The sequence below is a fragment of the Gigantopelta aegis genome, chromosome 4 (assembly GCF_016097555.1).
Source record: "Gigantopelta aegis isolate Gae_Host chromosome 4, Gae_host_genome, whole genome shotgun sequence".
NCBI lineage: Eukaryota > Metazoa > Mollusca > Gastropoda > Neomphalida > Peltospiridae > Gigantopelta > Gigantopelta aegis.
In genome coordinates, this window is record NC_054702.1 from 74272846 (window position 1) to 74299727 (window position 26882).

Sequence of the window (26882 nt, forward strand, 5' to 3'; positions counted from 1 at the left end):
GTACCTCCAACGTAAATTGCATTAAACATTTAGTTATCAATATTTTCGAAGCTTCGGCGCGATGTACACAATGTTGCAAAATATTTCAGGCAGTGGTGGTAACATTGTACTACAGTCTGATTAAAATTATTAGCTCTACTGGTCTGTCAGTTGATCAAACAGCATTGCATGAACTCCCATGTCCAGGTGACACTTCATCTATGAATAATAATTTAAATATTGACCAACCATACTTCGCCTTTTATAGAGTTATTCGGGTGCATACAAATTCTAAAAATATCGGGCGAGACTATTTATGCAATAGGCGAACTTGTTGGTCTATTTCAACATTAAAAAGGGGGGGGGAGGGGGGAGGAGAGTGCAGTAATAAACTCTGGATTGTATACTAGTATAAATATATTTTATGGCTATACCATCACGGGTTTTTTTTTTTCGAAAGTTGAACAGTAAAATTTTATATTGAAATTAGTTTCCGGCATATTTCGTAATTCACCCGAATCACTTCGTATACCCGCGACATAATTCAGAATGTTTTCAAGTGCGAGTGCGAATAATTTTTACATGCTCATATACCACTAGAGTGTAGAGTTGAAAATGGGCAGAATTTTTAAAATAGCAATTAGTAAAAAAGGTAATAGAATTTAAAAAAGAAAGAGTTAGAAGTCAAAAATAAAAATAATTGACTGCTCGGTCTTAATATTTATATAATTTGGAGCATTTTAGAAGGACAGTCCAAAAATTAATAAGAGAAAGAAGAGAGGATCGGACTATTTAATAATATTAAAAAAAGAAAGTAATTTCGACATAAACTTTTGAACGAAAGTCCGATCTATATGTCCACGTGAGTAACCTCGTTAAGGCCGTTAGGGTGCACAGCTTGTAGGAACGAGATGGGTTGCATCCGGTCAAGAAAAGCCCTAGATTGACAGTCAGTAGACGTTGAAGGTGTAGTGCTGTGCTGAAATACAGATCTTGAGAAGCTGGATCCGTCTGAACGAGAGAGAGAATCAGACTAAGGTATAGTCCAGTCGTCATAGGTTCGTATAGTGGTGCGGACGGGCCCGACTCCGGAGGATACGAGATGGTATCACAATAAAATAAAGTAAAGTCTAGAAAAGAGTAGTAGGGGCCGACCCCACTTCCTATTTCTTCTTAGAGTGGGGTGGTCAATCTTCCAGTGCTGCTAGGACAGGCTCGGACATGTAGAGACTAAACGCGAACAACCGTGGCGTTCTGCAGAATGGCCGTCATACGAGTCACGAAAAAAACAAGTCAACATAGTCAGACGGAGAAATGACGTGGAGGCAAGGAATCTCGCTAAAAAAGAATCCAACCTGGTGGTGCAGACTGTCGAAACGAGAAGCGTTCCAGCGTTCAATCAGTTCCAATGGCCGCATACATCCCAGTAGAAAACTTCACTGACAAAAACAACGAAGAGAAGGATCCCCAAGTCGAGCCGCGAAAGCACGTGCAGTGTGCACAAGCGAAACAAACACGTCTTACCGCGTCGAGCTCCAGACTGGGAATTAATGTTTTCAAATTGTTTTCAAATCACTGGCATGATAGGTTTTGATTGGTCGAAGGTCAACTGGACATGAGCTCCTACGGGGTGCTGTTAGATCCACAGGTAATAGTAATTAACCAGTCGAGCTAATTTTAATTAGATTGCATTGTACTATATAATTATATATAACCAACTGAGCGTCCCCAACCTCCAGCTTCTGGCTCCTAGCTAGTTGTAGATAATATTATATAACTATTGGATCATGTTTATCTTCGACTGTGTATCTCTTACATTCGAGTTCATCTAAACTATGCATTTCCAGTCTGGAGCGGTAAGACGTGTTTGTTTCGCTTGTGCACACTGCAGGTGCTTTCGTGTGCTCGACTTAGGGATCCTTCAACGTCTAATGACTGTCAATCTAGGGGTTTTCTTCACGAGATGCAACCCATCTCGTCCCTATAAGCTGTGAACACAAACGGCCTTAACGGAGCCACTCACGTCGACATATACATCGGATTTTAAACTTTTAGACCTTCGTTCAAATTTTATGTCGAAATTACTTTCTGTTTTTTAATATTATTAAATAGTCCGACCCTCTCTTCTTTCTCTTATTTATTTTTGGACTGTACTAAAATGCTCCAAATTATATAAATATTCGACCGAGCAGAGCAGTCAATTCTTTTTATTTTTGGCTTGTTAATTTTTTTTTTTTTTTTTTTTAATTCCATTAACTTTTTTTTACTAATTGCTATTTTCAAAATTCTGCCCATTTTCAACTCTATATCTTGGCAGTTATTGTTGGATTTGGATATATATATATATATATATATATATATATATATATATATATATATATATATATATATATATATATATATATATTACAGTCAATCGCGTAATGCCTAAAAAAATCAGTCACTTCGCGAAGTTCCTGTGACCACCAGGCAATACGCGAAATGACTGAAAATCCCAGGCATTACACGAAATGACTGAAAATCATGACCAGACATTACACAGAATGACTAAAGTGATTCACGTGTTATTACTGACACTTGTATACAGGCTTTTGGTCTTAAAAGTTGATAAAATCACATTTTAAGAACAAACAAGGAAATGACTGAAAATAATACCACACCACACAAGTCTTAATGTAACACTTTATTTAAACTCAAATCAAATCATTTCAGAAGTTGTAGTAAAATAGATGAAGATGAAGTTGAATATTAACCAAGTAGTCAGTGTCAAATTATGAAAGTAACATATTGGTATAGAAAGTTCACTTGTTTTTGCACACAAGGCTACCATGACAACGGCTAGAACACTGAATTTTGTTTTTGAAACATTTGCATCGATTGGACTCGCATCTCTTAGAACCAGCAGTTACACCTAACATATCCCTGTCCCCCACAGTTGGATTCATGGCGCACGGTCACTGACTTGGTCTGGTTTACATCAGCATCAGTAAGTAAACGCTGGGGGCACAAATCAAACTGATTGCGTGTAAACTTCCCTTTTAGAATCCCTGCTTTCACACAAATTGTGTACATATCGTTCTCATCACGGTCTATATGATTATTCCGAGAATATTTCGTGGGTCACCGCGTCCCCTATCTACAAGAGGGATAGGTACAGCTACGTTGTCTCCCACCTGTCCACTTGTTAGCTCCAGTTTACTTCTCTTGACCATACGCTCAGCCTGAGTCATCTGGGAGGAACTCGCACCATTTCTCTCATTTAAGATACTGTCTATACGAGCCTTAAGTAAATCAGCTGAGACAGTAACTGGAGCAGGACTCATCAAAGGTGGACCACCATACTCTGGTGCTGAATCTAAAACTAAATCAGTTGTGGCTGAGAGCAATGGCATTTCAGGGTCAAGTCTACTGTCCCACTCATCTGGTTCCTGACTAGTGTTTGGCATGACTTCATGACTGCTGCTCGGTGCTGGTTCCTGACTGGTGCTTGGTACTGATTCGTGTATATCAGCAGCAGTATGTTCTAGGACGATTGGTACATTGGATATGGCAGATATAAGATCATCCTCACTTTGCATCCGTACAACTACTTCTGTTGGCAAAGATGACGATGTTAAGCGAACTTTGGCTTCACATCCAAACATGGCAGCATATGGCGATCTCTGTATTCCTGAATGATAACTCGAATTCTTTTGGAATTGAACAAATTTTATGCCTACTGACCAATCATTTGTGTCATTATCTCCCATCCATGCAACAAGCATATCCTTGATATCACCATTTGCCCTTTCCACAGACCCCTGACTTTGAGGGTGTCGAGGTTTACCATGGACCATAACCAGCCTGGGCCACACAATTTTCAGTTCACTGATAACCTCTGCTGTGAATTCACTTCCATTGTCGCTCTGGAGAATAGATGGGGCACCAATGAGAAGGAATATATCAAGCAGGTGATGAGCGACCTCAGCATTGAGAGACTGGATATTAATTAGGATAGGAAATTTAATTAATTAAAAAAATATTGTAGTAATAGAAATATTGTAGTATTAGAATTTATGAATGAATAAACACATTGAATGTATTGAAATACACTTACTTTGATAGCAGATAGTATCCATGTCTGCTCTTTGTTCCAGTATCAGCTGCTGCTGTTTTCAGATCTTCTAGCATTGTGAAATATGCATCTTTTGGAATTAACACTTTTCTACAAACTTCATACTTTTTGTAAAGCTCAGTTTTAAATTTATCTTCATAGGACTCTGACATCATGCACTGGTTACAACAGAAGAACTTATGAGTAAACCCCACAAACATGTTTAGTTTTATAAAGATGAAAGTCATATGGCGTTGTAATCACATATTTGTACTAGGGGATTAGAAGAGGCCACTGCAAGGATTAGAAGAGGCCACTGCAAGTAGCCATGTCTTAATCCATTTGCTTATAAACACAAAGCAAGGCTAGGTTTGACAATAAACCAGCGAACCATTACAACTAATCAGGGATGAAAAGACATCAATAATACAGCAGATTCTTTGTTGTTTGTTTAACTATTATTAAACCACATAAACATTAATTTATTAGTAAACAAATATACAATGCTTTAATTTAGTTATTGTATAATAATAAATAATTCATGTTAAGTAGTATTTTAAATCATACAATCAATAAAGTTATCCTTGTTTGTTCAACTTATCAACTTTTAAGACCAAAAGCCTGTATACAAGTGTCAGTAATAAGACGTGAATCACTTTAGCCATTCTGTGTAATGTCTGGTCATGATTTTCAGTCATTTCGTGTAATGCCTGGGATTTTCAGGAACTTCGCGAAGTGACTGATTTTTTTAGGCATTACGCGTAATGACTGATTTCACAGATTGACTGTAACATATATATATAAATATATATATATATATATATATACTCTTTAAAAAAGATGGGGAATATAGTAGCTTTACCTAGTAAAGTATCATACTTTTAACATGTATTATTCAGGTAGTAAAGAAATCCGATAAATCCCTGTTTTAGTGTTTACTAAAGCACTTATAAACCTTGTAGATCAGTATCCACAATGTTCTTTGTGGTTTTTCGTAAGTGCTGATTAGGCGTCCAAAGGAATGGATGAAGGAAGGAAATGGTTTATTTAACGACACACTCAACATATTTTATTTACGGTTATATGGGATCAGACATATGGTTAAGGAACACACAGATATAGAGAAAGGAAACCAGCTGTCACCACTTCATGGGCTACTCTTTTCGATTAGCAGCAAGGGATCTTTTGTTTGCACCATCCCAAAGACAGCATAGTACATACCACGGCCTATGTTACACCAGTTGTGGAGCACTGGCTGGAACGGGCAACCGACGGGGATCGATCCTAAACTGACGGCACATCAAGCTACTTCCCACCCCCCAGTAATGGATGATACACTATTACTGCTAGTTCTGCAGAAAAATACACAATTATACAATATGAAATTATTTACAACCTCTCCCCCCCCCCCCAACAACCCCCCCCCCAAAAAAAAACCAACAACAACAACAACAACAACAACAAAAAAAAACCCAACATTTTTGTAAGAGACTATAGGTAGTACTATACCAAATAACTTCCGGCTGGGTCAAAGTTCGAGGTGCACCCAACTTTTGATAGAGAAGTGAACACCACAAGTCCTGTGATTGGTTATAAATGTGAGTGTGTTGGTTGTAAAAAATAATAGTTTCATCTGGGTAAAATAAATGTGCAATTTTATTTCATCTAGTACCAATGTGTCAAGTAGCCTTGTGTTTGAAACATGTATGGGGTACCTGTAAAAAAAAGTACTCGAATTTTGTGCGAAACTAGGGTAGTCATAGACGCTACCCGTTATCTCAGAAACGAGCAGCTTGACCCCCATTTTTTTCTGATTCACTTTAAGTGTAAGGGGTGGTAGTATTTATATCCGTGGCGTTTATGTCGGTTGATACGTTGCAGGTAGGAGTTTTAGCCGCATATGTTACTATTGTCGTCTATGGGATTTGATTTGGTAGTATACACCCTATAGCACATATTCAGTGCATAATAAAAAATATTATGATTTTGTCATTTTATTTAATTAAACTATACTGCTTGATTAACTAGCCATCACTCGATCATGCAAGTTCACAATGACCTTGACCTTGACAATAATCTCTGTACATGGCTCTGAATGGAGTTTGAATCAAAGTTAGCACTGAAGAAAAGTTGGTTTTGGCCTATAATTCATACTGTAAAGATTTCAATAATTTCTTTTTACATGGTATTTGACTTGCCATATACAACTGCTCTTAAATATGGTATTATATATAGGCAACCTGAACTAAGATTTTAATAGCAATTTATTTTTATATTAAAAATAGCATGTGCCAATAGTGGGTTAATGTCTTTAGTTTCCATTAACATTGTTAATTTTTTATGTATGAAATTGGAAAACTCAAATTTGTAAATGTGCAATTTTATGTCATTTTGACATATTTATAGGGTGCTAAGTTATATTTTAGACAAATTTGTAGTTTTATGCAAAATTTAAAGTAAATTTGAAGAAAAACTTTACCAAAAACATAATTAAATTTGTTGTCACTATTGTGCCTTCTGTTCTTATTTGTACATAACAATAAGGTTGTTAAACATATACTTAGATCTCCACATCATTTTTGTTTCTTAATAATCACTTAGTTAGCTCTCATGAAAAGCATTTTGAGTTTATACTAGATTCAGAACCAATTTTTTCAGATTTGATTATCTGCCTTGGATTAAGTTGATAATTTATTTTATTGTTAAAGCTGTATTAACTAATGTTACTAGCTAAATAAAATGCTGGATTACAGATTGTAGGAATACATCTAATGTACATATTGTATTCATCCGGATTAGAAAATAATGCAAGAAAATAGATGTTCGGGTAATTTTGTCATTTAAAAATAGATTTTTTCAGTAATTAATCAAAAATAAATGTGTTAAAGCTGCATGATTATTCCAGATATCACACCTATTAAAACCTCCAACTACAGTAGGCTATAAATAAAATATAGTCTGGAATATTGGTGGCTGCCAATAGTTTTGATGGTTCATTATGAAAATCAGCATGGCCGATGGATTTGAAATTCCCACACCTGGTAACTTGAAGACACCCACACCCAGCATACAGGATTTCCTCCCAACACTAATGTTCAGGACATTAAGTCATTACTTCATACAGATACAGTCATGTTTGTGTTTCCTTCCTCAGACAGTGTATTTTTTTAATACTGATATTTCTTTGATGTGCCTGTTAAGGTCTTCATAATCTGGGGGTCAATCAAGTGCATGTGTTTTAATGGAATTCTTTAAAGGGGTAGAGGTACTCTGACTATCTTTGTTGTCTTTACATATGTACCCGAGTACACACACCCAACTGAAAGTAAATATCTTCAGGAGTTTTATTTTAAAAACATTTTGTTGTTTAATATGACATATTGCATTTGTACAAAACTATATGCAATATATATGCTTTTTGAGGTGTACATTATATTAGGTTGCACTGTAGAAACAACAGTTTCAGTGAGGTTGTCAGTTTATGTCAGAATACACCAGATCCTGGTTGTCATAAAGACACATAGCTGGACACTTTTTGAAAAATGTATGTTATCAGTATAGGTAGTACTATACCAAATAACTTCCGGCTGGGTCAAAGTTCGAGGTGCACCCAACTTTTGATAGAGAAGTGAACACCACAAGTCCTGTGATTGGTTATAAATGTGAGTGTGTTGGTTGTAAAAAATAATAGTTTCATCTGGGTAAAATAAATGTGCAATTTTATTTCATCTAGTACCAATGTGTCAAGTAGCCTTGTGTTTGAAACATGTATGGGGTACCTGTAAAAAAAAGTACTCGAATTTTGTGCGAAACTAGGGTAGTCATAGACGCTACCCGTTATCTCAGAAACGAGCAGCTTGACCCCCATTTTTTTCTGATTCACTTTAAGTGTAAGGGGTGGTAGTATTTATATCCGTGGCGTTTATGTCGGTTGATACGTTGCAGGTAGGAGTTTTAGCCGCATATGTTACTATTGTCGTCTATGGGATTTGATTTGGTAGTATACACCCTATAGCACATATTCAGTGCATAATAAAAAATATTATGATTTTGTCATTTTATTTAATTAAACTATACTGCTTGATTAACTAGCCATCACTCGATCATGCAAGTTCACAATGACCTTGACCTTGACAATAATCTCTGTACATGGCTCTGAATGGAGTTTGAATCAAAGTTAGCACTGAAGAAAAGTTGGTTTTGGCCTATAATTCATACTGTAAAGATTTCAATAATTTCTTTTTACATGGTATTTGACTTGCCATATACAACTGCTCTTAAATATGGTATTATATATAGGCAACCTGAACTAAGATTTTAATAGCAATTTATTTTTATATTAAAAATAGCATGTGCCAATAGTGGGTTAATGTCTTTAGTTTCCATTAACATTGTTAATTTTTTATGTATGAAATTTGGAAAACTCAAATTTGTAAATGTGCAATTTTATGTCATTTTGACATATTTATAGGGTGCTAAGTTATATTTTAGACAAATTTGTAGTTTTATGCAAAATTTAAAGTAAATTTGAAGAAAAACTTTACCAAAAACATAATTAAATTTGTTGTCACTATTGTGCCTTCTGTTCTTATTTGTACATAACAATAAGGTTGTTAAACATATACTTAGATCTCCACATCATTTTTGTTTCTTAATAATCACTTAGTTAGCTCTCATGAAAAGCATTTTGAGTTTATACTAGATTCAGAACCAATTTTTTCAGATTTGATTATCTGCCTTGGATTAAGTTGATAATTTATTTTATTGTTAAAGCTGTATTAACTAATGTTACTAGCTAAATAAAATGCTGGATTACAGATTGTAGGAATACATCTAATGTACATATTGTATTCATCCGGATTAGAAAATAATGCAAGAAAATAGATGTTCGGGTAATTTTGTCATTTAAAAATAGATTTTTTCAGTAATTAATCAAAAATAAATGTGTTAAAGCTGCATGATTATTCCAGATATCACACCTATTAAAACCTCCAACTACAGTAGGCTATAAATAAAATATAGTCTGGAATATTGGTGGCTGCCAATAGTTTTGATGGTTCATTATGAAAATCAGCATGGCCGATGGATTTGAAATTCCCACACCTGGTAACTTGAAGACACCCACACCCAGCATACAGGATTTCCTCCCAACACTAATGTTCAGGACATTAAGTCATTACTTCATACAGATACAGTCATGTTTGTGTTTCCTTCCTCAGACAGTGTATTTTTTTAATACTGATATTTCTTTGATGTGCCTGTTAAGGTCTTCATAATCTGGGGGTCAATCAAGTGCATGTGTTTTTAATGGAATTCTTTAAAGGGGTAGAGGTACTCTGACTATCTTTGTTGTCTTTACATATGTACCCGAGTACACACACCCAACTGAAAGTAAATATCTTCAGGAGTTTTATTTTAAAACATTTTGTTGTTTAATATGACATATTGCATTTGTACAAAACTATATGCAATATATATGCTTTTTGAGGTGTACATTATATTAGGTTGCACTGTAGAAACAACAGTTTCAGTGAGGTTGTCAGTTTATGTCAGAATACACCAGATCCTGGTTGTCATAAAGACACATAGCTGGACACTTTTTGAAAAATGTATGTTATCAGTATAGGTAGTACTATACCAAATAACTTCCGGCTGGGTCAAAGTTCGAGGTGCACCCAACTTTTGATAGAGAAGTGAACACCACAAGTCCTGTGATTGGTTATAAATGTGAGTGTGTTGGTTGTAAAAAATAATAGTTTCATCTGGGTAAAATAAATGTGCAATTTTATTTCATCTAGTACCAATGTGTCAAGTAGCCTTGTGTTTGAAACATGTATGGGGTACCTGTAAAAAAAAGTACTCGAATTTTGTGCGAAACTAGGGTAGTCATAGACGCTACCCGTTATCTCAGAAACAAGCAGCTTGACCCCCATTTTTTTCTGATTCACTTTAAGTGTAAGGGGTGGTAGTATTTATATCCGTGGCGTTTATGTCGGTTGATACGTTGCAGGTAGAAGTTTTAGCCGCATATGTTACTATTGTCGTCTATGGGATTTGGTTTGCTAGTATACACCCTATATATGGGAATGTTTAATTGGATGGCACCAAACGCCTTTTCTTGAATCGCAACATTAGTGATTTAAAATTGTTTTGTTTTTTAAATTAAAACAATTTTAAGGATTATTATACACCAATATTTTTTTAGATGGTCTTCAGTGTTGTCCGACTCACGGCCATGTACGACCCAAGAGAAGTTTAATAAAATTTCCCGCCCCCTCCCCTTCAGAATTTAACTATATGTCAATTGCCAAAAACTATATACATGTAAACCAAAGAAAGAAAGAAAGAAGTGTTTTATTTAACGACGCACTCAACACATTTTATTTACGGTTATATGGCGTCAGACATATGGTTAAGGACCACACAGATTTTTTTTAGATGAAACCCGCTGTCGCCACATAGGCTACTCTTTTATGACAGGCAGCAAGGGATATTTTATTTGCGCTTTCCCACAGGCAGGATAGCACAAACCATGGCCTTTGTTGAACCAGTTATGGATCACTGGTCGGTTTAAGTGGTTTACACTCACTAAGCACTCACTCAGGGTTTGGAGTCGGTATCTGGATTAAAAATCCCATGCCTCGACTGGGATCCGAACCCAGTACCTACCAGCCTGCAGACAGATGGCCTAACCACTACGCCACCGAGGCCGGTCATGTAAACCAATTTAAACATGTTTCCGATTAATAAAATTACTAATATTCTAGTATACTTACCATTTTGAAAAGTTTATGTTAAAGTACACTTTTAGGAAGAACGCCTCCTCCGTACCCCTTTAAAAACCAAAGACAAAGCATTTCGTTTCATTTCAACTTATTTTTGTGCTTATATCGAATTAAGGTTCAAGAACGCTGTCCTGGGCACACACCTCAACTATCTAGGCTGTCTATCTAGGACATTGAGCCCTTAAGAACTCGCTCTGGGTTGGAGCCTGTACCGGGCTGCGAACCCTGTACCTATCAGTCTGTAGTCCGATGGCTCAACCACGACACCACCAAGGCCGGAAAGCAAAAAAAGATAACTCTAATCATTACCAATAACTCCGTATATCGTAAGTAGGCAACAGTCATGCACACACACACATTTAACTTAAAACATCTAACTTCACAAACAGTTTTTACCGTACCTCACATAATGCTGGCGTTTCTCTGACATCATGTCCATTTAAAAACACAAACGAGTACAGTATAACGCAGCCCAACAGAATTAAATTGTTGATGTTGGGTGATGACATTTTAACGACCCTGTAAAATAATAATAATAATAATAATATATATATATATATATATATATATATATATATATATATATATATATATATATATCTATATCTATATATATATATATATATATACATATACATATATATATATATATATACATACATACATACATACATACATACATACATACATACATACATACATACATACATACATACATACATATATGTAACCAGGTGGTATTTTAGTGATTTTAAGCTATTGCACTGCACTGTACACAAACACACATGCATTGAGTTTTAACCAGTGGGTTAATACTTTGGATCAGTAACTGTAGCTTGGGACGGTATTTGACTGTTGACCACTGACCTGTGACATCGACCACGGCTCTGCAATTGGCTAATTTGGCTAAGCCAACTGGTGACCAATTATTCTTTTTAAAATCTCACCTGGCAAGAAAACATGTTTTCCCTACTATAAAAAGTTCGCCATCTTTGAAATCCTGAGGTTAGTTTTCTTTATCATTTCTTATTTACACTTCTTTATACTAATATGCATAAAGTCAAATATCATTAAGAAGTAATTATAGTTTTGTAAATTATAGTTAGTATTTAATATAAATCCGTGTGAAGAATTAGACATAAGCGTTATTTAGTAAAGAAGTAATGCTGGCTTATTTAATAGTTTGATTACACATGTAGTTATATCTAAGATGTATATAGTTGTAATAATTAAAGTATAATTATAATAAACCTTGTGGTAGTTTAATGATTAATAACTAGTAGCATTCATTTAGCATGTCGGTAAGAAATAGAAAATGGCTGTATTTGTATTTATTATGTATGCTATGTAACAGTTGTGATCCATGTTTTAGTATTACATGTACTTTATTTGTTTTATAGTTAACTGATCAAAACCTTCAATCTCTGTGTCGCCCTTACACCCACAGCGAAAGGTAGACTATTGTTTGTTTCTTTAGGTCACGGCCCGTGCAGTATATTCACTGCTCGTGCTAATTGTGTACTGTGTAAATGTGTATTTTTCATTATATTGTGAATGTAACTTAGTTTAGATTATTTATTAATGTTTAGTTTTATACATTGAGAATATGTTACCATATGGGCTATTTATTAATGTTAAATTAATAAATATTTAATTATATGTTTGAAGTAGCGCGTATTCAATTAGTATATCTAATTGTGTTTTCTCTATTTAATCAAGAGTATTATTATTTTTATATATAAACATGCTGCAGAGTATATTGGTATAACTTGAGAGTATATTTGTATAACTTGAATGTAACTTAGTTTAGATTATTTATTAATGTTTAGTTTTATACATTGAGAATATGTTACTATATGGGTTATTTATTAATGTTAAATTAATAAATATTTAATTATATGCTTGAAGTGGCGCTTATTCAATTAGTATATTTAATTGTGTTTTCTTTCTTTTTAATATAAACATGCTGCAGAGCGTAGGCCTATATTGGTATAACTTGAGAGTATATTTGTATAACTTTAGTATCTTTTTATGCGGATGTATGTATCATCGTGATTTATATATATTTTAACATTATTGTTATTGTTATACAGGGTTTTTATGATCGACTACCCTCAATAAAGAACCCTATCAAATTGCTTCCGTCTTTTGTTGACGATTAGTAATATTAATATAAAAAAACATACCAACAACAATATACATTATAAGCATAATTGTCCATCCTGCTAGTGAAGATGACAGTTATAAACTAGTAAAGTCACTTATGGCATCATTAGCCATGGTTACAAATATCACTAGGTTTACGGCAAATAAACCAGTGTCTATATAATTTGTATATTCTTCTATAACTAGTCAAGATTATAAAGTTTCTTTGTAGCCCTTGTATATTGTACATATTTAAAATGTATTTTGTTAAGCCTCCTTGTAACACATTATACTGGTATGCTGTGAACTACTGATAACACTATTATGTAACATCGATGAGTGAAGTTTGGACAATCCTGATGCACCAATTAACAAGTGTGTGCCAAGTACTTTGGTCGAGAAATGCAGTGAAACCAACACATTCCGAGAGCCGATAAATGGCATTGATGAGGCTTACCAAAGTATGTGTTCTCTAGAGACATGCATAGCTCCGTCACTGTGTTGTCTGTTTCCGAGGTAACTGGTTCTTACGGACTTATAACAGAAAGGAATAACACTATTCGATATATTAGAATTAGATAAATGTAAAGTATAACAATCGATCACTTTTATCTTTCAATAAAGTCAAAACAAACAAGTATCAACATGTAACAATATTGTTTAATTATAATAGTTATCACCATTATTAAACAATTAATAAAATAAAGACCAATTAACAAAATAATATGAAAAATACATGAACTCTTCTTGAAATCAAAGAAAGAATAAAAAATCATTTTAAGTAATAATTTTGTTTATGAACAATATTTAGATACGTTTTAATTACATGTTTCCTCCGACATGTCACCCAATTTAATTAACAACTTAAAAATGTATCTTAAGTTATCTACTCTTGGCGTATTTACTTAGTATTTACACTTGCTTCACTCTTCACAATTTGTGAAGTCAAATAAATTATAAATATTAATTTGAATATTTTTGTTTGTTGTGTACTTCACTTAATGCCCTGTTTGTCAATATATACTGAGGGAAAGAAATAAGGAATCACACCAACACTAACCCGAGAGAGTAACTGCAACCAAAACACTGATACATAGTGTCAGGAAGTTAACTGTGGTACGGTTATTCAGTTTCACATTACTGTCATTCAGTCCTACATTACATCTTTGTACTTTATATAGACATTCGGATGCCAATAGTCGTAGTGACTGCAATACCAAATGTTCCCTTATTTTGTTCAGTATATTTTGTATATATCATGCACAAAATGCCATTTATTCCTATGGTATTTTAACAGAATAGAGTATATACTTGTAACATGGAATTAAGTCCCTATGTATTAACAGTGTAAATACTAGTCGTTAACAAGACAAGTTAGTGTTATTTAACAGGCATTTTGTTTGACTGACAAGCGTTATAGTAATGTAAATCAAATCTTCGCAGAGCTGACTGAAAACAATGAAAAATGAAATCAAACAAAACAAATTTTAACAAAACCCAAAGTGTTTCACTGGGTGTTTTAAGACTATTTCTCTAAGCTGAACCTAAAGAGTTTTATTGAGAGATGCGGACGCATATGTACAAACAGTATATTTTTTTTTTGTTAGGACAGGGGGCAACGAACATGGTGCTGATTCCAAAAATAGCAGACTTACTAACCCTACTTATGACACAAGCCAAATACAGACAGAAGATACAAAATGGCATTTAATGGTCTTAAAAAGTTAGTTGTATCCAAAATAATGAGTTAAAAAAATACACAGACAAACAATATGAAGTACATCATGATTACCACCATGCACTACCATCATGATTACCACCATTATTCTGTTCTGTGGTATTAGACAACACATTTGGCATCTGACTGCTGGTAAACCAATGGTAGAAAAACTGCATTTGCAGAAACATAATCTTTGTATCGAATGCTCTCTATGAATGAAAAGAAACATGATTCTTTCGTAAAAGTGTGAAGAACATTGCATGACGACGACCTACCTATATATGAACTATAGTCAAGCTAGCTTCTCCGCTGCAGGACACTATACAAGCAAATATATGTCAGCAGTTTGGCACCTCTTAGATAGGCCAGGAATAGCCTTTAATGCCTTTCTGACCGCCACATACAAAAACCAAGAAAACGTCTGCTGCTATGTGCGGTGTTTTATATCTCACTAATTTGTGCACAGCAGGTTTGTTGTCCGTTCTGGGCACACTAAGGTATTTTTAATGCAGCATTGTTAATAATAGCTGGTAAATAGTTGTACATATTCAGAATTGCATTTCCAAGTTCTGTTAATATAAATACAGTTTAACATTCCATTGAATTTGACGAGAAATATTTTGTTGTTGGCATGTTATTCTTAAAGACATACTGTCACGGATTTAAGGCACTTATTTCTCTAAAAATGGATAATAAATAACAATTACATTAATTGTTGGAAACCAAATCTAGCTATCGCATCACCTTAACTGAACTATGATGGAGTGAAATGCATGTCATCCCTCTCGGTAATTTTAATTTTCGAATAATGGACCATGGCCATAATTCAATTAATTTTACAAAATGTCATTGATAAATGGAGTATGGTGGTCATGAAGATGGTTGAATAAAGTGCATTTAGGGACAAATCAAATTATTTTTGTTCAGGTAATACTCTGTTAGACCATTAAATAGGTCAGTGGTCTGTGACAATATGCCTTTAATTTAGGTTTATTTATTTTGGACACAACCTTTATTGCCTCAGCTTTCGTGCAATCTGAAATATTTTGAATATTTAGCATACATGGTTTACAAATAATACTGTGAGTAGAATGATAAAAATATATGGTGAAAAGGCCAGCTCATTTTCCCCGAATTTGAAGATTTACTCCAGCACTAGGGCAGTTGGTATCCACTCTCCATCCCGAAAGCTCATGGTTGGCGTTCCTCATGTATCCCACTTATCTCCCTCTATGTCTGCATTTCTATTATTCAGTATCATGTTTGTTATATCCTGATCCCCAATGTTTATTTATTTTTAATCTTTTCTTGTTTTCTTCTTTTGTTTCTTTTTTTTTGCCAAGACTACTCACTGCTTTTCTACTATTTATTTTTAAGTTACTCCTCTTCCTAAATATAGAATGCAATTGTAATGACTGTTAGTATTACATTATTACGTTATTTACGTTTATGCATACCAAAAAGCGAATACATTTAGCCACTATCGCGTTTATATTTTCCATTCCTCATGCATACCCGCCCTGATCTTTAACCAACGACAGGATTCAGCAGTAGGCAGTGGACTCGGGATCCAAGTGGAAGATTTCAGCCACATGCATCCATGGTCGTTTTTACTTTTAACCAAAACGCATTTTAATGCACCATGTTCAATAATATAAAATATAGCCGTTATTGGAAATGAAACATTTTTTGACAGGTTTTAGCCTTACTTTATTATAAAATTAACCTTACGACTGAGCAAACCTCACCTTGTATTTTGGTGTCTGATGTTCAAAACCAGAAAATGTATGGCCAGGAGTATTCCAAGGGCAGATAACACACACATGATGATATGTAGTGATTGTGACACTTGGACTGATGTCTTAACTATTTGTATAGAATCTCTTGTTACTATTCCTGTAATATTAATAATAAAGAAAACGTTTTTAAAAACCCCAACCCGACAACAACAATATTAACAGTATAAAAATAATTGAGGCACTTATCAACCTCTAATGCTTTGTAATAGCAGATAATTCAGTGATTTCATTGAATCCCTAAATATTTAAGGATAAATTAGTGAATTCCCTGAGTGAAACAGCAATAATATGAAGTTACTGCACATTTCAGGGATTTTGTTATTGTAATCAATGGTTTCACAGATGTACTTAACATATAAACAAATACACGTATGCATTCCAGATCAGGCCACTGGCCATGCTAGAGACCGGACCTGGGATGGACATGCCTGAAACACTAGCTGTATAGGGCGTGCATAAAAGGTTCAAGCTCCAGCGTACGTCTCTTCCTCTCTATATCTATAATATAGAAGGCTTTTTAACAATTTCTAATCCTTCTGATTGCTTCCCTCTTCTAATCAGGACTGGCAGCTGCCACCTTTGTACTTACCCAATGTCGCATAGTGCAAGAATATTTGTGTATTCATGTTATGTCAACTACTGTACGCAAACTGTGCTAAATATTGCAAACACAGACGAATTCTATATAACTAAAGTATCCATGGGTGTAATAATGTGACTTAACACAGAAGTAGCTCTATATATATGGTGGCAGGCTATAATTATAGCAGGGATTTTGGGATAAAGCCCAGTGTAAGGTCAATGTACTCTTCATCCATACGTGCATGTGCTATAAGAACGGAATATATACCTGCGCACATATGAAACACATCAAGACCGGACCCTCTCTAAACCGGAATTATCTAAAATACGGACATTTTCTAAAGTCCTGTGATTTACGCATCGTTTCACTCTAAAATTTACTTCTCTAAACCGGACAAATAATTCAGTCCAAAACTCTTTATTTAGTGAAATTTGTACCTATGAAAATCAGACGACCAGACCGTTGTCAATCACTATGGAGCCACTAATTGTTTCATTTATTGTCACTTGACCGTCTTCAGCCAGATTACCTGATATAGCCGGTGCAATGATATATACGCATGTTCAGGTTAGCCATTAGATGTGTAATCACCGTTACATATGACTGGGTACGGTTGGCAAATAACAATTAAGCAATTAAAGATCAATTAACAGCTTTGATATCAAGAACAATCATGTTTATAGTTTACTTCAAGAACTGACACGGCAACAATGAATTTAATCTACTGTCTTTCAATTTGATTTTTGTTTTGAAAACGTTATTTAGCGAAAGATAGAGTAGGCAAAAGTAATGTTGCCTTTTCGGTGTCGAAAAGATGGTAGTAGCGTTTCATTGGCATATCGATTTCCAAAATGGAACTTCCAACTAAATTTAGCCATATTGAACTATCACTCGATGTTTTTAATATACACAAGGAAAAGTTAAAATATATTAACTCAAAAGTTCTTTATTGGGTTATTAACAGTTGGATTCATCTTCATTACATATATAAAGCCAAATGTGAATATGATACGACACGATAGAGTACAACAAAAGGTTTTGTATCAATGCAAACCCCTGAAAATTTAACACCTCTGGAACCAGACAAATCATTTGCCCCATGCATGTCCCGTTTAGAGAAGTTGCACTATATATATATATATATATATATATATATATATATATATATATATATATATATATATATATATATATATATATATATATATATATATATACTTACTCAGCGTCACTATTGAAGAGTCACTCATATTGTTAGTATTATACATGTTAAGGATGCCCGTCCAACACACTAATTATGAGAGAAGGAATGTATGGCCTTCGTGTATTAGGTCCAGAGTGAGGTTTCCTAAGTAGCATTCGGATTTCAATATGAATATGAGTAATGGTACTTCCGGTTAGAGGCCACAACAACATGGTCAAAGTTATGCAAACACATGTACCTACTATCACCCCAACAAATGGGTTGTTTCAACGCACCCATGTCTGAAATTCTGTATGTTGTGCCCGTGCAATGCGTTCTCACCATGGGTATAAAAGTGGGCATGATTGCCATCCATATTTTCACGCACACTTCAGCTGAAATATGTTTTATTATTAAACAGTACCTGACAGAAACATCCCGCCCCAACACACACACACACACACACACGCACACACACACACACACACACACACACCTATGTGAGGGATGCCGCCTGTATAGCCCATACGATAATGTTATCAAATATTTTGGTTGACGCAAATATGACACAAATTACCAGTCTGATATAATATATAGATTGGGGTTTTTTTCATTGAAAGGGCCACCAAAACTACATTTCTTTCCGATTTCAAAAGGATGTTCTTCCATAATTAATCATCACCTAGTTCACAGACTTCACAGACAAAAAGATTAAATGTGTTTTATATAACACAGTGTTTTTGTCTCAAAAATGCTGCTTATAAAATAAAATGGAATTTAAAAGATTTTCAAGTGTCTCTAAGTATTCAGCATGACTACTCACTGAAAACGTACAGTCTGCTATATATCAGACATTTATAACCTTCTTAGTGCCCATTATTTGCTGGGATAATGGGATTTGAAACATAAGGTAAAAATCATGGAGACAATTTTCGAGTTCAATTTAACAAAATAACCATTTAAAACGTTTAAGTGAATCTGAAACGAAATTGCGTGGGGCATTTATTGATTTAAAATAGAATGACCGTAAAAAAGGTGTACGATGTCTGTAATTCATGACTGAAACATACATTTAGCAGCACATACCAAGGGCCCAATTCACAAAGCTCTCTTAAGCAGCACCGCATCGTTCTATCTAACATGCATTTCTTACACTCAACTGTGAGGTCAACAAAGTTGCGAGTGTTTAGTGAATTAGGTCCCAGGGCTTTAAGAACAATATGTGAAGTGTAAGATGAGCACACGCCAAGGTGGGCATGGGCACAGAAACACTTTTTTATTATATATTATGCCCCCCCCCCCCCACCCCCCACCACCCCCACCCCCATGATAACCCTACTGAATATGGAATTATTTAAAAAGTATGGAGATTGTAACATTCATTACTATATGAATATTTGCCACTTTAGTGAAAATCTGAGTCCCTTAGGTCAAATGTTGTTAAAATAGCAAAATATTATAAAATATATGTAAAACAATGTGTCACCAGACAGGAGGGCATTATCTGTGAAAATAAGTGTTGCATCCTTTTAGTTACAATTTTGAATCTGTTGCTATTTTAACAATATTTGACCTATGAGTCGCTGAAAGTAGCAAATATGTAATTGGTATGAAATATCAAAGTTAGCATCCTCATAGTTTCTATATAATTTCAAATGCAGTAGGGTTATCTTTTTTTTGGTGGGCCACCCGATGTAGTACGTACGACAAAAACAGTTAATGTCCTTATCCCCAGTTCCTACAGTCATGCTGCCACAACCTTTAAAATAAGACTTACCTTTTGGCCAAAACAGAGGTGTAGACTTCTTCCATATAAACTTATCACCGACTTCAAGTTGATTGTAAAAACCGACTATTACTGTTTTGTCAACTGAAAATGGTGAATATTTTCAAAAATACATGCCATATTTCATAAGAATATTGGTTATATAGTTACATGTTAATTCACTCACCCGAATTTTTCTATTGCAGTCATACCTATTATTATTTTTCTTTCATATATATGACGTGGGAATGATGTCGGTGGAGGGGGGGTGAGTGGGGTGGGGACGGAAAAAACAAACATTTTCGTTAGAACAATCTATATTTTGTTTTTAACAAACATAAATTTATAGCAAAGTTATAATAACAAAATACAGTTACACGAAATGTTTTGTGGAAGAACAAGTACAAAATTCCACGCCTAATTGGCATAGTCTAGGAATAATGTTTTTGACATTGCTTCGTGGCATCAAACCTGGAGAGCTAAGACGTTTACATGTCGAAGTCTCGTAATTTCCCGTGACGATCCCACATGCAACAGGCGGTTAACACCTCTTTGACAATAATGCCGTCTGACATGGGAGCATAGGTGGTAAAGCACTCGGCTGTCGTTATACCCGAATCTCTCGACTCATTTGTCATAAGAAAGTCAGCATAGCGGAAAGAGTGGTGTCACTGAATAAATACCGAGATAGCTGCCTTCTTTGTCAATTAACGACTAGTTAACCAACAACTAGTTAACCCATCCAGACAAATTAATCCTACTTTTACCAGTCCACAATTTCTCAAAGCCACAAGTCACATGACTAGTTGCATTCTGTAACAATCGTCGTTTTCTAGTTGTGAGCACTTCTAAAATACTAAATGTTGTTTAACTTACACGAGAACTATTACAGTAACTACATGTACAAATCACGTGTTTACAGTGGAATATTGGAAACTCTTTTGATGGTTTGTTACATGCTCACAATACCAGTATGGAATTAATTTCAGATCCCGAAATTCATATATACCTTTTAAAATATTTTATCTATTTTAACACTTATTAATATCGACATATACAGACACTTTTCCATATAAAAGCCTACGTTGGGCCTATATCGACACAAAATTAATATCGACTCAAACGTTTGGACTCAACCGAGATAAAATCATGATTCGTAATACACGTTTTGGCCAGGGCCAGCCAATGATATCGACACACGCTATATATCGACTTAAGCAAGTTCGACACAACGGTGTGTATATATAAGATAGATAGATAGATAGATAGATAGACAGATATACATATGCGTATATATAATATAACACACAGTCGAGCACTGTTGTGTCTATACATGGGAACCACAAAATATATCGACTGAAACGTTTTGTGGAATGTGTTAAAAAAAAATGTACAAACAAAAGAAGTCATATATTAAAAAAGATATAAAAACATTATGTTTTATCAAATCATACATTTTTTTCATTTAAGCCGATCAAAAGTATACATATACATATACATATACATACATACATGCATATGACATATAGCACAGAAATAATCGTGCCTTTTTGAAAGCTTAATAAACAGCACCTGTATTAACGGGTGTAGGTAGCAAGATAAATCTTATTATTATTTGTATGTGTTCATGCCTGCATTGTATCATACCGATGTATCTAAAACAATAAATTCAGATCCCTATTTTATGTCATATTAATCAATAAAATAATGTTATTTCTTCTGCTTGTTGTTTTAATGCGTTCTGATCAAAAAACATATTTTTTATTACAGTCAAATGTTAATATCTCACTTTCCGACGTCGTAACTGAGCTTGTGCCCTGCTTCTCACAGGTAGGTAGGTAGGTAACTAGGTTAACCTGCTTATATACCACTTCCTCACCAATCGAGGTACCATTAGAGTAGATGTACAAATGTGATAAGACCAAAATGTCCAAACTAGCGTCCGTTAAGAATCAGCTGTTTTTCGAAAAATCTTTCTCTGCTGGCGGCATGCTGACCTACTAACAGAACGCCGGATGCTACGTCACAGGTCTGATGCGGGTCAAATCGACTGAGCAGTGTTTTTTTCCCCCAAGCGTTTTACAAAAAGTCACTTTATTAATAACTGGGATGGTATTTTTATTTTTTATTTTTAATACTGTAATGTTTATGTATTTGTTTTATATAGTGTGTATTAATAATGTGCCATAAGCGTGGACCTTTAATAATGGCACACTTTTACTATTAAACAATTTGTGAATTTTTATAATATTTCGCTTGAATAAGTATTTTGACATAATATATTTCTTACGAGTATCGACAAAAAATTGACAAATAAAAAGATGATATTCATCATCTAATTCATTTTGATTTCAAATAGTACATTTCCTTTCTACTTGTGGTCCCACCTGCCCTTTTCAACAGGGTGTTCATGGTTACCTAATCTCAATTTTGTAATAGGTATTGATAGTCGCTTAGGTAACAAAATAAACTAATTTTCTAAATTAATATTGTATTTAATAATACGATAAAAGAGAGATTTGGGGGAATCGGATACTCAGATTAGCCAGTTTAGAACAAATTGATAAGATATGCTTTATTTGATAATCGATTTAAGCCAGTTTATATTACGAACAGATTGAGATAAGTAGTTAAGTCCCGAATCGTCTAGAGAGGTTTTAATATATTTTAGCCATTCATAATCATGTTGTTGTTTTTTTGAGTCAGATAAGAGTAAATTATAAATAATTACTGCAACGTTATGTTGTTTGTCAGATACTAGTTTTGCCCAATACATTATAATTCGCTGTCTTATAACTGAAATAGTCTGTCTACCAAATTCCCCATATAACATATAGTGGGGTGTACTTCTTTTAACATTCAATATGTATTTTTTAAAATTCGTATGAACCTTTTCTATCATATCTAGTTCACTAAAAACTCATATTTCTCAACCATAAGTAAGAATAGGAAGTAATATATAGTTATTTTTTTCCTGATTCATTATGGCTGTATTTGCAGTAACAAAATTTCCGGGTGTTTTTTTTATATATATTTTTTAAAATAAAATACTGTACCTAAATATTCATACTGATCGACTATCTCCACATTATTATTATTTATTTTAAATTTTAGATTAGGGTTTTTTTGTGTAAATTATTTGTAAATAGTAAGGCGTCATCAGCATATAGGAGTACAATTATATTTGTTCTTCATGTTAACAGTTCATTATCTGATATTTCTATTCCAGTACACGCTTTTTTTAAACAAATATTATTCTATGTCTAACACCGATTTCACAGCTACAAACGGGGAGTTTTGATTATTTAAATTTACACTAAATTTTATACATATTGAATATAAATTGAAAACATGTACCCGTAATATTCGATTTGATTACTTTCTGCCATAATCATATATGCCAAACATAATCAAATGCTTTAGAAAAATCTATAAAAACACAATATTTCGTCTTCCTTGTCTTTAAATACTCAATAAGTGTATGCAAAACAAAAATATTATCTAAAGTTGATGGCGGAATCCTGACTGTGATTCTGATCATAAGTTTTCTTTTTCCAAAAACTTATACTGTTTGTTTTAAACGAATTACATGCGATAGAGTATGTCCTCCACGTTAGACTTGCCACGCATGTGCACTTTTCACCTGTGTGTCTGTATACACACACACACACACACACACACACACACACACACACACACATATATATATAATTATTCTCTACACTGTAAGCTTAGGGTTTATGAGAATAAAAGTCATTGTCATTGCTAGTACCTTGTTCAGTATGTTAGTCATAACATGCACAGCTTGTCAATATCTTCAATGCCACCTAATCTATATACCTTGCAATTGCATAATCTTTAATGCTCTTCTGCTATCACCATTTTCAAAAAACGACACACGGCCAGATAATGATTTGAAGTCAACCTTGACCATGTTCTTCTTTATCAAATCGCCTATATACTTATTGGTGTAAGAGAAATCTTCAAGTCCAAATTCTGTGAAATGAAAATAACAGAAAACTAGTTGAATATATCAAGCTTTAATCAATTTATGGCGGTTTTTTTAACAAAACGCAATGAGACAAAATAATATTGTAACATAACTAATTATTTCTGGCTAAATGTATTTCATAACAAAGTGGGGGCAGGATCCAACTCAACCAGTAGATACTTGCTTAGAGTTCTTATGTCGAAGTACAGAATCCTTTGAGTATTTTGTCAGACCTAACTGGTATATCAAACGCTGTGGTAAGTACTGTCCTATCTGTGGAAAAATGAATATAAAAGATCCCTTATTAATAATGGAAAAATATAACAGGTTTTCTCAGAATAAGGCTACATGTGATAATTACTTGTTTGATACCCAATAGCTAATGATAATCAATGCAGGCCTCTACATTGTGAGCGATTTGAACGCACATGCGGCCATTTTTTTTTCATTTGGCAACTGAAACATTTTAAATAAACAAATCAGCAACAGTCACGCTAGGGAACAATTCTGGCAAAATAGTCGCTATATACCACTCAAATTCGCCATGTCAAGCACGGGCGAAATCTACTTTGATTTCGATTTCACGGAGATAACCATCACTAAAACATCGATAATATGATCACCATGAAAAGAGACCGCAACCATGTTTTTGCCAAACGATCGAAGACAAATATCATCATGTATATATTATTATCAGAGTAAAAGATATGTAAATAGTTATAAAACTGCTATTTGACGCCTAAAAATAGAAGTAGGTGCCATCTGGCTCCTGGACAGAAAAGTTAACATAGATGGCTGAATCAATGTGCTCTAGTGGTGTCATTAAAAAAACCAAAAAACAAAAAAACAAGGAGAGACCATATTATTACCAATTTGGGCAGAGAGAAGTAGGGAAAGAAAAATGATCTTAATTAGGGAAAGAAATAAACATTCCTCCACTAGACACGTTTTGACGTCATAATCTGTGCTTCACTATAGGCTTTGAGTCTTTGATGTCACAACTGTTGGGCAACAAAAAACAACCGTAACGTGTCCTTGGTGACAGTCATGTCAACAGCTAAATTATGTCATCAGCGATACATATGTCACAGATATTACACAACTTGCAAACTTGTTTTGATTAATAGTATCATTTGAGAATCTTCCATAAAATGATAAAGATTGATAATGGGCAATAAATAGAATACCCAACTCCCTACTCTGCAATACCGTTTATCTTGCACTCGTGAATTGATGTTGTGCTTCCTTCTTCAGCGGCTCGGGAAGGACAGCATCAGTTCACTCTGCAAGATAAAAGGTATTGCCTCGTAGCTTGTTGGGTATTCTCTGAATAACATATGAGGCTATATATATATCCTTTAGTATGCCAGCATAAAGTGTGCTTGTGCATGTTCTTAATATACATTTATTACACACCAGTGTACGATTTTACTCATGTCATAACAATTACTCAATATCTAACTAGATTAATATTGGCACGCGCAGACCGGCGTGTTTTTTTAATTTGAATTACGTCGTTATTCGAATAACGTCACTTTGCATATCATATTTGTGAGATGTTTTTAACTAATAAACTATTTCTATGATTAAACTTACATATTAAATATATTTTCTTGGTTAGAATATCAGTGTCTGTATATTCAATGTGTTTCTGGTCGTCTTAATATTTATAAGAAGCCCAAACTGGATTTTGTATTGAAATAAGTTCGTACGTACGAAAAAAACATATTTTAAGAAATAAAATGAAATTGATCCTAGTACAAATACTAGAACGATCAGAAACACGTTTAATATACAGCCACTAATATTTTACACAGACAAATATATTTGATATGTAATTACAATCGTTATAATATTTCTGTTACTCGATAACATCTTAAAAATTGCAGCAAACTCAGGAATGTCCCTTTAATAGTGTAATTTAAAAGTGTACCATAACAAAATATGGCCATGAAATTGCGATGAGATAGGCTGTTATATCTGGGCCAAAAACGATGTTTTGGCAAGTGCCTGTCGTTGACCTGCTACTCTCTTTTTTTACGGCGCCATATACAAAATTTCAGCATCACATCTAGTCATTTCCATTCACTCAACTCAATATTTGCTGGTCCGATCAATAATTCAGTTCTTATTTGTGAATTTGAATGTAACCGGATGCTTTAAATTGCATTTCACATACATTACAATTTTAAAACAGTTTACATATACTTCAATGAATGAAATCGGTATGGTTGTAAAATAAAGTGCATAACTTCATGGTGGTAACATCATTTCATTATTTCTGTAGATTTGTGGAAATGTAATCATGATTGCTGGACAATGTATTCGCAATCGTAATCGATTACTTTCAATTATCTTGTAATCGTAATCGTAATCGTGACATTCTAAAGTAATCGTAATCGATTACTTTTGTCAAGTAATCGCCCCATCTCTGTATATATATATATATATATATATATATATATATATATATATATATATATACTCGCGGAAAAACTCGCGGAAAAATGTTCCTATGCACCAAATGATTGTATATAGAATATAATTTACTTGAAATCTGGTTATAAAAATTTCAGTAACTGAACGTGTAAACACTCCCGTCGATATTCCAGCAGTGTCCTGTCAATTGCCCGAACTATTCATACTTTGTGATCACACGTTGCATTACGAGCATTCTTGGTCACGTGCTCCTCTTTGACGTCATTTTTCTTATCATTGGACTTTAAAACTATTGTATGGATTCTCATCACTGAGAAAAATATTTTTGTTGGTCGTCGTCAGTGTGATGCCACGGCTCCCAGAAAATGGACTCCTTCGAACGATGGGTATGATTGAGGTT

At 34.1% G+C, this 26882-nt stretch overlaps 1 protein-coding gene across 6 annotated transcripts in view; it reads right to left on the minus strand.

The window, feature by feature from the left end:
• The window catches only part of LOC121371082 (gamma-aminobutyric acid type B receptor subunit 1-like), a 159825-nt gene that overhangs the window by 38794 nt on the left and 94149 nt on the right, over positions 1-26882 (minus strand). For all 6 annotated transcript variants that reach the window (XM_041496717.1, XM_041496716.1, XM_041496715.1 and 3 more), the window contains 4 exons: positions 23893-24048; positions 20065-20157; positions 16471-16618; positions 11259-11376 (listed from right to left, as the gene is read on the minus strand). In XM_041496717.1, coding sequence (XP_041352651.1) covers positions 11259-11376; positions 16471-16618; positions 20065-20157; positions 23893-24048 — 515 coding nt within the window. The remainder of the gene's footprint in view (positions 1-11258; positions 11377-16470; positions 16619-20064; positions 20158-23892; positions 24049-26882) is intronic.